The sequence below is a fragment of the Apodemus sylvaticus genome, chromosome 2 (assembly GCF_947179515.1).
Source record: "Apodemus sylvaticus chromosome 2, mApoSyl1.1, whole genome shotgun sequence".
NCBI lineage: Eukaryota > Metazoa > Chordata > Mammalia > Rodentia > Muridae > Apodemus > Apodemus sylvaticus.
The window spans coordinates 146,316,485-146,332,089 of record NC_067473.1 but is presented as its reverse complement, the minus strand read 5'-3'; the positions used below and the strand labels follow the sequence as shown (position 1 = coordinate 146,332,089).

The 15,605-nt window shown below is 46.5% G+C and overlaps 1 protein-coding gene across 13 annotated transcripts in view; it reads right to left on the bottom strand.

Moving 5' to 3' along the window:
- The window catches only part of Atg7 (autophagy related 7), a 241,271-nt gene that overhangs the window by 172,988 nt on the left and 52,678 nt on the right, over positions 1 to 15,605 (bottom strand). For 12 of the 13 annotated variants that reach the window (XM_052174569.1, XM_052174579.1, XM_052174568.1 and 9 more), the window contains 6 exons: positions 12,939 to 13,105; positions 12,345 to 12,399; positions 9,387 to 9,504; positions 7,737 to 7,814; positions 3,388 to 3,504; positions 1,715 to 1,864 (listed from right to left, as the gene is read on the bottom strand). In XM_052174569.1, the coding sequence (XP_052030529.1) occupies positions 1,715 to 1,864; positions 3,388 to 3,504; positions 7,737 to 7,814; positions 9,387 to 9,504; positions 12,345 to 12,399; positions 12,939 to 13,105 (685 nt within the window). Of the gene's footprint in view, positions 1 to 1,714; positions 1,865 to 3,387; positions 3,505 to 7,736; positions 7,815 to 9,386; positions 9,505 to 12,344; positions 12,400 to 12,938; positions 13,106 to 13,247; positions 13,301 to 15,605 lie in introns of those variants that run through there. The other variant, XM_052174571.1, reaches the window with a different exon arrangement.

Below are 15,605 nucleotides of genomic sequence, written 5' to 3'. Positions count from 1 at the left end.
GGTCTCTCTAAATAGCCGTGGCTGTCTTGGAATTTACTCTGTAGACCAGGCTGGCCTTGAACTCACAGAGATCCACCTGCCTCTGCCTCTGAGTGCTGGGATTATAGGTGAGTGCTGCCACACCTGAGTTTTGTACTGAGCATTTTATTCACATTAGCAAGTTTAGATTTCACCAAATCCTGAAGAGAGCAGCCCTGTGGTATCTGACAGAAATACCAAGCAAGGAAAGGCCTCTCTGCTTCCCCAGGACCACAGAGAAGGCAGATGTTAGCACTGAGGCTGTGTCAGAGTCAGGTCTATTTAAAATCCCAGGGTCAGGCAGAGGCAGGCTGCCCAGAGCAATGTAGAGGTGGGAGGCACAGGGTGCGGGGTTCTTGGAAGTTGCCATGGGTACAGGGTGACTGCCGCATAATTGTCTTGCATAGGGGATGCAATGAGAAACCCATTTCACAGATCTATTATGAGATTCTAAGGTTCTGAAGGCCCCTGTGGAAGGTTCGTGGAGAGACTCTATTAACTGCATTCACTGTGACCTCAGGTAGCTTAACCCTGCCTGCTGTCAGTTGGTCCATACAACAGGATAAACTTGAACTTACTAAAGGCCTGCTCTATTAGGCCTCTAGTTACCATCCTATCACCTGGACAAAAGAAGAATTTTAAAAGTTAAATCTTTATTCCTTGTGGAGTTTTCCTCTGAAAAAGAAAATGTGAATATAGTTGATTGTAAAATAAAAATATCCTAGCTGCAGGTGGAGTTTGGCTTAACAGTCACAAAGCCCTGGGTTCTAGGTTCAGAACGGCCATCAGTTAAGGGCCTCTTTCTCAACTCTCATGCGTTTTTCTTACATTACTCCACCTGATTTCACAGCTTCCTAATATTTGCACAACTTTATATATGGCTCAAATTGCATACTACATATCTACTTACTTAAAAAAAAATTTTTGCAATAGCCTAATTCATTCAGAAGAGTTTGGTTGAGGGCCTCAGACAAGCACGCCACACTCCACAGACACTGACTGATCACAAGGGCTCTGCTTAACAGTCCAACATGGGGCAGGCCAGACAAGGAAAGACCATATATGGCTCGCCTGTGACGATGCTCTGCAGTGGGAGAGGAACCACTAAGGACTGAGGGTTGTGGGATGCTGACAGGAAGAGGACACTGCACAAAAGAACAGACAGAAAGAGATCTTAGGTGTGTTTGATTGGGTAATGATGATGGCGCCCGACAGAGTATGGAAGAAAGTAGCAAGCTTAGTTAGAGCAATGGATTCTGGGAAGATGAATAGAGGATAGGCAGAAAAGTACTGAGACCAGAAGGAAGGCCCCTCTAGGCCCTGCTCATTGGAGGACCAGGTGACCTGGGCAGTCTGAGGATGACTCTTCTATAGCTGATGGGAGCAAGAAGATTTGCCAGGAGTAGGGCAAGCTTCAGTGGTGCTGCTGGGAAGTTGAGCATGGATGCACGGCGGATCCAGAGGGAGAGCAGCTCTCTCTGTCTAACTAGCAGAAACAAGGAGTCCAAACCACCACGCTGTGAGAGAGCGAGGAGTTGACCTGAAACAATGGGGGTGGAGAAGACAGAGAAGGAAACCTTCTAGAACATACTGTGGAGGGCTAAGGAAGCCCAAGTTTCAAATTGATGGTAGTCTATTTTAACATGAACTTCAAATATTTTAACTGCTTAGCAAAATGATACCCACAAACTCTGACCTTTGTCCTTTGACCTTGGAAGAAATCACTGTAGTGTTTGAGCAAGGAGACCAGCACCGTGTTGTCATCGTACTTGAATAAGAAGTAGGGCAGGGCAGTGACCCCTTCAGTTCGACACAGATCGTCGTAGGCATGCTCCAGTGCCTGGATCTGAAAACAGGGGACGGGAAGAAGCCCTATGGGAAAGGCAGCTCTGAACTAAAGACCAGACCTGATCAAAGGAACTGCCAAGTGCCAGCTTGGAACACATGCTCCTCAAGTACCCACTGACAGCACCTCTTAACCTTTCTATAACATTTTCCCTGTGCTATGCCTTCACACAAAGGGGCAATGTACGGGACTAAATGATGGCTGTCTAAGCTGTCAACCACAGAGGTTTACGGAGGTAACCAAGCATTCTTCTGTAATAACGCAGCATCGTCCATCCAGGGAGAAAATTCATCATTATTTTTTACAGTTTGTTATGACATAATTCACATGTCCCACTTAGAGGGCAGAATCTATGATGTCTTGAACTTTTTTGTTTTATATGTATGAGTGTTTTGCCTTTACATGTGTGTACAAGGTGCCTGCAATGCCCTTGGGGGCCTGAAGAGGGCATCAGATCCCTTGAAACTAGAGTTAGGGGTGCTATAGGTCCTTAGCAAGAATCAGTGCTTTTAACCACTGAGCCATCTCTCCAGTCCAAGACCTGTGATTTTTTTTTCTTTTGATAGTATGTTTACAAGGTTGGACAGTCCTAAGATGATCTGAGAACTTTGATTCCCCCTTAAACACAAATGTTAAATCTCCACCCAGAATGTATTACCTCAAGTCAGGTTTCTTCTTAGAAAATACTTTGCAAAAAATTACAACCATACATTTGTTATAAATTAAGTTTTAAAATTTTTATTTTAAAAGAGGCTTATTTATTTTTCTTTTATGTATATGAGTATGTTTGTACATGTATGTCTGTGTATTATATGCATAGAGTGTACCAGCTGGCCAGAAGAGGACATTGGATCTCCTGGAGCTGGGGTTACATATAGTTAGCTGCCACGTGGAGGCTGGAAACCTGGGTCCATGGCCAGAGCAGTAAGTACTCTTAACTGCTGAGTCCTTTCCCCACCCCTACCCTGTCTTGAAATCTCTGCAGGCTTCAGTTCTACATCTTACTGATTGACAGACCTCTGGAACTCATTATCATCTTGACCCTCAGTCAAGGTCTTAAAAGCAACAGAACTCTTCAGCTAGGTCTACGTTCTGCCAGCCTGACTCTAATTGTTCTGGGACTTGAAGGAAGAACTAGACCTGCATTTCTGTTCCAGAGAAGAGGTTCTGCCATTTGGTCTGAAGGGACTGGAGGGCCTGTGCTTGCTCCACAGACTTTCATAAAGGCTGTGGCTTTGTCTTCCCCAGACTGAAAATAAAAAACACACTTTGGTAAATTCTCAGTCTTTCAAAGGTTCCTGTAATTCCTCCCTGTGGGCTTAGCATTTCCCCAAATTCCATGAGCCACCTGGAGGACGATGGCTCCTCCTCTTCACAATGACCTTAACAGCACATAGTAAACACCTTCCCTGAGCCATCTGGAGCACTCGTTCCCCAGGTGCCTTTTGAGAACCAGGATGAGTTACACACCTGCTCTCACAGTTAGACCCCACTTTTCCTGCCTTTGTTTGACTTGCTGATACCTGTTTTGGTGAAAGCCTTTGATCCAAGCTCACAGGGCCCCGGATTAGAGGGATGCTCTCAGGAAGACAGAGGGCGGGGCAGCAAAACCAGTAGTAGAAGTGGTATTTCTTTAGGTCCTAGGGGGGAAAAAATCAGAGCAAAGCTGTATATAAATTGGTCCCATGAATTAATGCAACACACGTCTATTAATGTAATATATCATGCCAGGAGCGGTAGTACCCAGGTAGTGCCTGTAATCCCAACACCCTAGAGGTGAAGGGAGGACACCCTGAGCTACAGAACAAGTTAGAGGTCAGCCTGGCTCACATAAGATCCAGCTTCAAAAACTACCCACCAGAAAAGCAGATGCATTAAAAAGCTGATGTGTCCGAACTGTCTCCATCAGACACTGAGGGCGCTCACAATGTCTGCCAGGACCTCAAGTTTCCTGTCTGAGTCTTCTCATAATAACAGACTTTTTCACTCAGAGGAAGAGACTGAACCCTGCACTTCTGCATGCTTCAGGAAAAAGTTACCCTTCCTCCTAAATGATGAGGAAGCATCTCATCCCATTTTACAGAAGGAAACACCCAGCAGGCTTCCCATGGAGACCCCACCAAAAAACATGGGTGCACTCCTCAGTCCTGAGAAAGGGGTGCCAGCCAGCCTCCTCTTCCCACTAGAGGGAACCCTTCCACCAAAGGCTTAGCATTCAACATGGCTCAGATTTTGAAATTTTTTCATATCTCAGACTATTTGCATATATACCCTGAAATAACTCGAGAATGGGACCTAAGCCTAAACAGGAAATTCAGTTGTGTGTTATATACACCCCATCTCCATGACCTGCATGAAATACTATACAGTATTTTTAGTGCAGCAGCATTTTAAGTGTGGAATTTTCTGTTGTGTTACCATGTAATATTCACTCCTGATCTGGGAACATTTCTGGCTTTCAGATAAGGATATTTCCCTGTTTGATGCTGCTTTCCAAAATGTCTTCCTGGTCAAGTGTAAATCAGCAACTATTAAGCACCTACTGTGTACATGACAAAACAGGACCCTCAACAACACAATGACTAAGCCTCATCCTAGCTAACAGCTGCTGGCCTTCCACACAGCAGAGACAGTGAGTCTGTAACTGTCAGTCAGTCTTCCTTAAAGGAGGCTCCAAGTGCTGAGCTACAATGACATCATGCAGGGGGCCCGCTGGCCTCTCCTGCACGCAGGGAAGACTTTCTGAGCTGCTCTAAGCTGACCTCCCTCTCAGCCCCAGGGCTCTGGCCTCAAATTCCCATGGCATTCCCTGCCGCTCTCATAGGGCCTGAGCTCTGTGGGTCCTGGAGAGCCACTTCGCTCATCTATGCTGAGGGCTCTGCTGCAGCTCTTTAGCTAAGGGACACTTGTATTGAGTCTTGCTAAGTGTGAGAACTGCAGAGCTGTTATGTGAAATTAATTTAGATCTTGTTTTTGTTTTTGCATATGAATGAGTGTGCTATATGTGCATATATGTGTGTATGTTCTCATGTCTGTTGTGTGTGTTCAAGGGTGCAACATGTGCACATGTGTGCAGGCTTGAGGTTGCCATTAAGTGTCTTCCTGTTTCCACCTTAAAACTCTAGCAGGGTAGCAGGCAGGGCCTCTCACTTAAACCAAAGCTCACCTCACCAAGGAGCCACCTGACTAGCCAGCTTCTTTGCCTCCACACCCTGGGATTGTAGTGGCTGCCACCCCCACTCGGCTTGTATGTGGCCTGGGAGAGGTGACTCAGGTCCTCATGCGTGCACTGAGTTTTACCCACTAACCAGTTCCCAGCTCCTAGAAGCCTCTTTTATCAAAACATAATACAAAATACATAAATGTGTCACATTTACATATACAATTTTGTGGGGAGTTTTGTTTGTTTGCTTGCTTGACATGGCTGAACCTCTGACAATTCTTGAACATTTTTATTATTCCAAGAAGAAACCCTGTCCCTAAGAGCAGAATGGGCCCACTCCCCACTCCTCCACAGCCCTTGAACACACCAAGCCATTCTCTGTGGACATGCCTGTTTGAGGGTTTTCACAGAAAGGGGTGGCTTTTAAAACATAAATATGTAAGTAATGCAGTTCGAGATGAAAGTCTAGTAATTACAGCTCCACAGAACCCAGCGTGGCCCCTAACTGATGAACTGAAGAAAGAGAATCCCTTTTCACAATGGCAAAGCCAACTGTCAATTGAAGTTAATGACAGGTGGGCCTGGCCCTATGAGGCCTGAGAACCACAGAAAGGAAAACTGAAGCCTGGCCTGCTCTCCCCTGTGCTTAAGAGACTTGTCACAGCTGATCTTCAGCAAAAGGTTAAGCAATTCACGACAGGGATGGGGGTGGTGGGGGTGGGGTGGGGCTGCTCACAACCCGCCAGCTTATCGGCATCTTCAGAAGCAGAAGCTTTGATTTCTTAGAGTTTTTTTCATGATAAAAAGGATCTTGAACAAATTAAACATAAAGCCTTTTGTGTCTGAAGACTTTAAGGGACCTTTTATTTTTTTATACAGTCTGGCTAAGGACACTTTGCAAAAAGGCACAGCAAGGCAGATGTCCACTGACTCCAGGAAACTGCTTAAGCGTTTAATGAGAACTGATGTTATTTTCTCATTAAGCCAAAATTATCAATGAGGATTCTTTGTATGAAAAATGGATTAATGTTTAATTAACAAGAACTCTTAGTATAAAAAGGCACTTGTGTTCAAGTAACAAACTGACACCTTTAGCAATATTTAAATCTATCCTACCAAGGAACTCATAAGCAGACAAATGATCGATATCCAAACTGCTGCACCTGGGAACCTGGCAGGGCCCTGGAGCATCCTTCTCTCCCAGGTAACTCACGGCAAAATGTGCCCCCAGAGGCAATGACCATGAGTTCCCAGAGGTTTACACCCTGCCAGCCTCACCTGTGCCTGGAGGGAAATGACCCAGAGGGCATTCAGAGAAACAATACTCAGTTAAAAGTAACTAATGTGGTGCCTTTCTCCCAGTGTGTATGCTTAAGTCTATGTGAAAACATTTTTCTTAACATACCCAACTTTACTCAGTAAATAAATGTGTGGAAGGAGATTGATCTCCAGGGCCTATGAGGCTGTGGCAAAGTAACATACTTGCCACACGGGGACCTTACTATGCCTAGAGCACACATGCAGCCCATAGGAGCCAATCCAGCCACTGCAGGTCATAGAAGTGATGTTCTCACTAGGGGACAGGAATCTGATCCTGAATGTAGGCTAAACTCTATAGAATATCCACTTGACAGACACAGCAGTGTTTTACAGATGTCCTCATCCCCAGATGCCTTTCTCGGCTCTGGGCTCGTATGCAAGCATGCAGGGAAGGCAGATCTTGGGTTTTAACTAGTCGGCAGGTGTGATTTCATCCCCTCTTAGAGGCTGCTCTTAACATTTGTGTAAGTCAAGTCTTGTATACTGAGATGTTTTCTTTCTCTCTGGATTAACCCTTGTGTGTAGTCCAAAGACAGGTGGTATCAGAAGCTCCTTTCCTCTTTGCAATGTGGAGTTCTGCTCCTGAGAGTTCACATCTGCAGTGTCCTCAGGGGCATGTATGTTAAAATCTTGGTCCCCAGGCTGTAGCTGAGAGCCAGTTAGACCTTTAGGAGGTGGGGGTGGGGTTTAGGGGAATGGCGGTTAATAGGATGAAATTAACCCACAGAGGGCAAGCCTTTAAAGGGAACACTGGGTGCCCAACCCCTTCCTGACTCTCTGCTTCCCAGGCACCATGAAATGAACAGTCGCTGCTCTACACTCCCATCGTGATATCCTCTGCAACCACAGGACCAAACACAATAAAGCCAAGAGACCACAGACCAACGCCTCTGAAACCACAGCCACCTTCTTATAGGATTTGTCGCAGTGACTGCAAGCAGACTGACACACTGGGCCTTGAAAGCATGCTGGCTACTTACTTGTTTTTCCTTTGCTTGTTTCTGAGACAGAATGTCTCTATGTAGCTGGTCTGAAATTCACTATATATATTCCTGAGTGCTGGGATCACAGGTGTGTGTCACCACACCTGGCTGCAGGACCCTACATCATCTGGCAACAATGAAGCCTCTCTTCCCTGAGCCTGCTTTGTCCTATGCTGAATGGCAGGAGTTGTTGGGTCACCATGTTTGAGAAATTATGCAGTGGCTGTATGGTGACCAAGGGGTACAGATTGGTCCCACACTGCTCATAGGTCCTGGTGTCATCTACACTAGTCAGAAGCTTTTCTTTAGCACATACTCCCAGGGATCAGCTTGGAGACAAGAGGAGAACCTCCTGGAGGGCTGCGAGGCTGAGCCAGGGTTGTTCAGTTCCCACTCATTTACTTACCGCAAAGGTCAAGAGCAGAAACTTGTTGAGGAGCATGGGGTTTTCGAGAGCAGCGCCTGACTTTATGGCTTCCCAGATCTGCCAGAAGGAAGAAAGGTGTTAAGTCAGGCTGCTGCTGTCTCTGCCAGCCGCTGAGCTTCTCACACAGCTCTTCTTCCCCTCTAGCCTGCCACCGCTCTCAGGCGCTGCAGTGGTTCATTACCTCTCCCTGCCACTTCACACTGCCTCTCCACCAGCCTTGCTCGTCATTACCAGCCGGTGAGAGTGCCTGGCACCCTCCCTCGGGGCCCTCAGCACAGGGGAGGCAGGGAGACACTCACACCTTTGAGATGCCCATCTGAAGGGATTTACTATTGTCTGCTGGCTGCCAAGCATGTCATGGTTACAGAAATAAAAGTACAGTTTCAGCTCCATGCAGGACTCCTGTTGCAGAAGCACAGAGAGTTCCTGAGAGGACACCTCACCTGCCAAGGGTTGGGAGGAGAAAGAGGACTCTGGATGAGCAATTTGAACTAAATACACAGTGTGGCTCTCTTTCCTCCTTCCTACGCTGCCCTATTACCCTGACTAGTCCGGAATGCCCTAAACAGGCTCAAACTCAACAGATTCTCAGTGTGTGCTTGAGTACAGGGACCAAAGGAGTGCACTACCATAGGCATCCTTCCCTACAGCACCACATCTATCCCTACAGCACCACATACATACTACAGCATCACACCCATCCCTACAGTACACTCATCCCTACAGAATCACACACATACCTACACCACACCCATCCCTACAGCACCACACCTATCCCTACAGTACCATACCCATATCCCTACAGTACCACACCTATCACTACAGCACCACACCTATCCCTACAGTACCACACCTATCCCTACAGTACCACACCCATATCCCTACAGTACCACACCTATCCCTACAGCACCACACCTATCCCTACAGCATCACACCCATTCCTGCAGCAAGGCTTTCACAAAGCTCTATTTGGAGAACCTCTCACCTTAAGAGATGAGGCCTTTATTATGGACATGCGGCTAGTCCTATGCCTGTAGGAAACCTGGGCTGTCACCAGCTGGTCACAATATGCTCATAGCTCAGTTGCTAAACTGTTGCTATGAAGGGCACAGCAAATGCTGGCAACAAGAACACGGCCCACATGCAGGTATGAGAAGAAAATAAGCAGACATCAGCACCCTGGACACACTGGACCATGGAAGAGTGAACCCCACTTTTGATGAGTTGGGGATAGGATGGGGACCCCAGGAGAAGTCTGAGCCTGATCAAGGTCAGGGTTTGTTCTTTCATGCAGTGAGATCTAATTCTCTAGAGGTGCACTCACTGTGAGTGGGGTGACCACTGGGACCCACACAGATAAGACTTGTGTTTCTCGCCATGTTGGCCTGGCTGCTATTAATGTGGCTTGCAGAAGGTCCTTTACTAAACTGACTCACAGAATACAAATACAATGGGTGAATTTCCCTCTTGTTAAAAAGAAAAACAAAAATAAGAATGTCAAACTCGACAGCACCTCTTGTGTATCTTGTTATAGGCCATCTCTGTGACACACCCCTGTGCCTGAGTAGCTAGTATGCACTTGCCTGGACCCCGGAAATACAAGGAAGCCAGTGTGGCTGTGCCACTAACCTCATTTGCTGACTGCTCCAGAAGGAGCTTCTTGTCTGCAGTCTTAAAAGCCTCAAGTGTGTTGGTGTTGTGCAGGGTTCCCATGGCTGGGCAGCAGCGGGCAGGCGTGGGGGCACTCCTAGGCATGAGAGAAACAGTTACCCAGCACGGCTGGGGCTCTGAACAAAACACAGGGTTATAACAAACCTGATACCACTGACTGGGTGGAAAGCAGACCAGTGACTCACTGATCCTTGGTCAAACAGGAGCAAGCAGGTGCTGCCTGGACACCCTCTGTGCCCTGAGCTCTCAACAGGCAGCTTCCTAATTTCCTCAAAGTTCATCTTTATTCTTTCTCATAGTAAAACTGGGGAGGAACTGGCTGAACCAGGAACTGCAAAGAGCCTGAGGTCTAGCTAGTAACTCCCTCTTAAAGCTTATGAAAACTGACTAGCATGATGGTTAGCTCGTGTCAACTTGAAACAAGCTAGCTATCCAGAAAAAAGACCCTCATTTGAAGACTTGCCTCCATCAGACTGGCCAGTAGGAATGTTTATGTGGCATTCACACAATGAAGCTGGGAGACAAACAGCTTTCCAGGAGCCAGGAATATATCTTTCCCTGCTTGTCCCACCAGACCCACACTGCAGGGCTCTGCACATGGCTGCCATATCATCTCGGGCGTGGATAAAATGCACGAGGCCCAGACTACTGTCAATCCAGGGCACCAGCCACATGGTTCATACCCACGACATTTCCCTAAAGCCTCCCAGTCCCAGAAATTGGATGGATAAAAGTTAAAGAAGATAGATTGATTCTAACACAGGTGTAGACAGGGATACATCTGCTCTCTCTAAGTGGCTGGCCTGAATTTTGGATAGTACTGGTGTTAATGAAAATATTTCTGTTGCTGCAGAGATGGCCTAGTGGTTAGGAATGCTGGCTGCTCTTCAGAGGACCAGAATTTAGTTCCCAGCACCAGTTACAACTATCTGTAACTCCATTTGTAGGGGCTCTGTGCCCTCTTCAGCTCCATGGGTACCAGGTATATATGTATGTGGTACACATATATACATTCAATAAGGCAAAGCACACATCTACATAAAATAAATAATTAAATCTAAACATTTTTAAAAAGAAATGTTTCTGCCATTGACACTTTACATGGTTGCTATGTGGAACTTGCAGAGTCCACTCCTCAGAGTGAGGAGTAATCAGCACAAGTGTCAGAGATCCGCTGTCCTTTCATATCTTTCCACGTGGGGGCACAAAGGAGCTGCAGGGGGCCTGGTGGGAAGAGATCTCAATCTAGGACAGGTGAGGAGGAGCCCCTGAGAAATGATGGCTCTGCTAAATGCCAGCGGTAAGCCTTAAATGTCAAGTCCTGGTCGGCTGCGGGAGAGCACCAGCGGCCAGTCCTCCCTTGAGAGCCGCGAGTCATCACATCATGGGCTGCCTGTCATCACGCTCTTCTACTCAAAGAACATTCCTCATCTAGGCCAGGGGAAGGCACTGAAGGCAGTCTTGAGGGAGAAGTGATACAGGGCTAATCTGGGCCTGGAGAGGACTGAAGGAGGCAGAGCCTTCCCTCATCAGGCTTCCTGCATTAGACAGTTCTATGGAATCAATGCTGAGGCAGAGGGAAAGAGGCTGGGACAAGGCATGGTGCAAGAAGGGACTTTGTTCAACGTGTTCCAATATCTCAGGGGTACACAGGCAACCACAGAGCCCTGCTCTGAGGGACTCAAGCTACTTCCAAGAACACAGACACTGCCAGGATGGCTCCTGGCCACACCAGAGACAAGCTACTGACCACATTTACTAGGCTCCCACTGGGAATTACTAGGATTTAGTTTGTTTTTAGTAACTAGGTGCAATGGGGAGAGAGAGCTGTTTAGAGTGAAGAGATGACTCAGCAGTAAAGAGCACTGGCCGTTCTTGCAGAGGACCCACAGGGTGGCTCACAAATGTCTGTTGCTCCAGTTTCAGGCCGTCTCCTAGCCTCCTTGGGCACTGTACACATGTGGTACATATACAGACAAGCTGACAAACACACACACACAGATATATGTGTATATATATATATATATATATATTTTTTTTTTTTTTTAAAGAAAAGAAGGCTCTGGTAGAAAAAAGAAATACTAGCAGGTGTTTCTACATATAAACACTAACACTGTTCAGCATTTCTGTTGGACTTTTAAAATCTGCAACTTGAGGGGGATAAAGGCCTAAAGTACATTAGTATTTTGAGAGCGTTAATGGAAGGGGGTAGAAGGTAGAGTGGATGGCCTGGAGGATAAAGTACCTGCTGCCAGTACTAGCCATCTACGTTCAACCACCAGGGCTACCATGGTGCAAGCAGAGAGAACAGCCTCCTACAAGCTGTCCTTTGACCTTGACATGTGTGTGTATGGTAAATACATACCCACATGATCACACAGATACTCAGGATAATAAACAAAATGTAATTTGAAATATTTTTAAAGCTAGAGCAATGATTTGGCAGTTTAAGAGCACCAGCTACATTTGTAGAGGACCCAGGCTTGAGTAGTGCCCATGTAGCAGCTCACACCCATGTAACTCTGGTTCCAGGGGACCCAATGTCCTCTTCTGGCTTTCATGGGCACTGCACACATGTGGTACACAGACATACATGCAGGTAAACACTCATATATTAAAAATAAATAAATAAAAAGAAACAAATCTTTAGAACAAATAGGTACTAAGGCTCATAAAATAGTCTATAATAATGATCTGGAGAGCTGCTATCTGAGCGCCAGTCAATCTAAACAGTACTAGGCATACAGCAGGCTCTCAAAGGCCCATCTCCCCTAATAAACAACTGCAGCAGACAGTCTTCAACTGCAGCACTTCATGGGAGCTCGCTTGGCCGCTCAGAGGCCCACCTGAAGAAAATGCTCCCTCCTCGCCCAGAGTAAGCAGGGTCCTTTAGACTCTACACAGATCAATACTCACATGTCGAAAGCACTGAACTCCAATGTCAAGCGGGTAGGCAGACCGGCAGAGTCACCTGCATGGAAGCATTTTCACATCTCAGGGACAAGCCAGAGTGGCACTATCATGGCAAAACCATCTATGGTTGGTCGGGTCTTCTTAGTAGAAGGCTGGGCCCAAGGACTAAGGCTAAGCCATGATTTGCAGACAACAGTGGATCTTGAGAGAGAGTGACAGGAAGGGACTTATGACCAATATAAAAAGGATGCCCTGGAAATGTCTACACACACCTCCCACCCGGAACCTAGCTGAGCAGCGTCTGCTGTAATGACTTGAGTCCCACCATCCCTCTTTTCCCCCAAAGATAGAAAGGAAATTTTTTAAAGAGACTTGGATCAAAAGAAAGATTTGCGAAGCTAAAAGACTATGGCTGGAAAAGACAAGCATGTCCATTGGAGGAGGCTTGTTTAGTGTTCAGGGGGCGCTGGGCTCCATCCCCAGCACTCCAAAAGCAGTGCTAACAAGCACCTAACAAGCGCCTAACAAGGGGTGCTGTTTTCACAGAGGCCAGCCAAGGACATATGGATGGGGATGAGGCAGGCGGGGAGTGCCTACCATTGTAGTAATAGCCCTTGATGTCTTTGGGTGCCTCGTCCAGGCGGTACTCATTCAACTTCTTCTGGGTCAGTTCGTGCCAGAAGCCAACGTCCAGGGCACTATTAAAGGGAGCAAACTGCAGCTTGGACAGTCCAGGGTCCCCCATGGCCACTGTTCTTACCGGCCTACCAAAACAAACAAAAAAATAAGAGTTTAATCCAAGTAAACCATTGGGGCTAGAGAAATGGCTCAGTGGCTAAGAGCACTCATTTCTCTTGCAGAGGACTGGGTTTAGATCCCAGATCCCACACAGTGCCTTACACCTACCTGTAGCTCCAGTACCAGGAGATCCAATGCTCTCAGTTGACCTCCTTTGGCTCCTGCATGAATGCAATGCATATAAACTCACAGATGTACACACAAACATACTAAATAAATGGACAGACAGACAGACCGGTTTGTTTGTTTGTTTGTTTGTTTGTTAGCTAACCAAAGGTGGCTGCTTCAATGTATAGGGTCTCTTAAGATTGCAGTCACACTCTGCTCACTGTTGGCATGCCCTGTTTAAAATTAAATCCAAATTTAAAGTTAAATCACTTTAACTAATGTCAGGAGCCATTCTGACTCCTGACAATAGAGTGCCAAACCTTTTATTTTTAATTGTCATTACTATTGTTGTTATTAATTTTTTTGAGTCAGGGTCCCTCTACACAGTCCTGGCTGTCCTGGAACTCACTCTGTAGACTAAGATGGGCTTGAACTTAGAGATCAACCTGCCTCCATCTCTGAAGTGCTGGGATTAAAGGTATGCATCACCACTGCTCATCTCTGCACCCTTAAAGAGCAACTCCCTGGCTCTCTTCCAGGGCCCCAGCACCAACCACTGTCACTGTGAGACTGACACTATAGAGCCCTTAGAGAAGGGGACTCGTGTGACTTACACTTCAGTGTTTGGCTTGCTTCACCTAAGATACAACTTTGAAAACATCCTGCAGAATCAAGTTCAGTCTCTGCAGGAGTAATTGTATAAACAACCTTTCTGGCATTGGCTTCTTTCATCTTACGCTGCGCAGGGCGTGTCCCCAGGCTCTCTGCTGTTCAAGGCAGGCACTAGAGTCCTGAACTACACCCTCAGCTCCATCCCTTTCTCATGGAGTCAGCTGAGGACTGACACCTTGAAGGCTGTCACAATCCTATGAATCCAAAATCCATTGTCTTATCAGTCAGAACCCATGTGAGCCTGGGGTGGTGAAGCACTCTGCCATCCCGACACTTGGAAGATGGAGGCAGGAGGATCAAGAGTTCAAGATCACCTTCAGCTACCTAGTGAATCCAAGGGCAATCTGGACAACATCCGTCTGTGTTAGAAGGGAGGGAAGCAAAAGAAAAACAAAGAGAAAAGAAAGTCAGGAAGGGAAGGCTGGAGGAAGAGGCGAACCATCCCGAAGCTAAGTGAGGCCTGTGCTGAGCGCTCCAGCTGAGAGGGTGCACTCCCTGCGCACGAGCCTCAACTCCTCCAAATCCCACGTTAGATCTCATTTCTCCCTCCCTATAGGATCTGTGCTAGTGTGGGGATTGCTACCATGTTCTCGTAAGTACATGGAAATTTTGTATTCTGCATTATGTCTTATAATGCTTTTCTTTCTCCACCCAAGTCATCAAAGTGAATGTGGTCCTGTAAGCAACCCTGCCTATACCGCAGAACTGTGACACACACATGTGCACACCTGTGAACTACAAGCAACCCTGTATGTGTACCAGAACGGTGACGCACCCATGTACACACCTGTGAACTATGTATGTGCACCAGGAGGCTGTGAGCCACCCATTCATACACCACTCACGTAGATGACGCATGTGCACCACACATGTGTACCTCACTTTCTGGTGTTCACATCCAGATGAGAAACACTTCATGGCAGGAAAGCAGTGTGGAGTCAGCCCCACCACTGCGCTCTTGGGAATGTTCCAGAGAACTGTATGCATAGCTTCTAGTTACCATCACACATTTAAAATCCTAACGCTGCCTGTGCCAAAGGAAAGATGAAAATCAACTTAGCAACAACATTGTTTGCCAAAGAGCTGTGTGTGCCTGTGCCTGGCCGTGTGATTATTTAGAGAACCTATTGGGTTCATATTCACCTGCTTCCCTTACTGCATGTGTGACCCTGAGATGACTTACCCAATATGGCCTACGATTATTTGGGTTGACTTGGTTATTTGCTGCTTACTCCACACTAGGCAGTACATTTTCAGTTTCCTGGCTTCTGGCTGAAAGCAGACTCCTTTCCTAGTCTTTACTCTTAACTATACATTGGTTTACTATACATTCACATATACATTAGCTATACATTCACATTGGTTTTTACATCCCAGAGCTGACGACCCCACTTCTAGGCAGCCTCTGCATTTTCTTTTTATTTTTTTTACTTTTTTTAAATTTACATTGCAAATGATTGCATTTTCTATAAATAAAAAGAAATGCTATGCATTCTTAGAAATTGACTTTAGCCAGGAGTGGTGGTACACGCCTGTAATCCCAGCACTTGGGAGGCAGAGGCAGGCAGATTTCTGAGTTCGAGGCCAGCCTGGTCTACAGAGTGAGTTCCAGGACAGCCAGGATCACACAGAGAAACCCTGTCTCGAAAAACCAAAAAACCAAAAACAACAACAACAAAAAAGAAA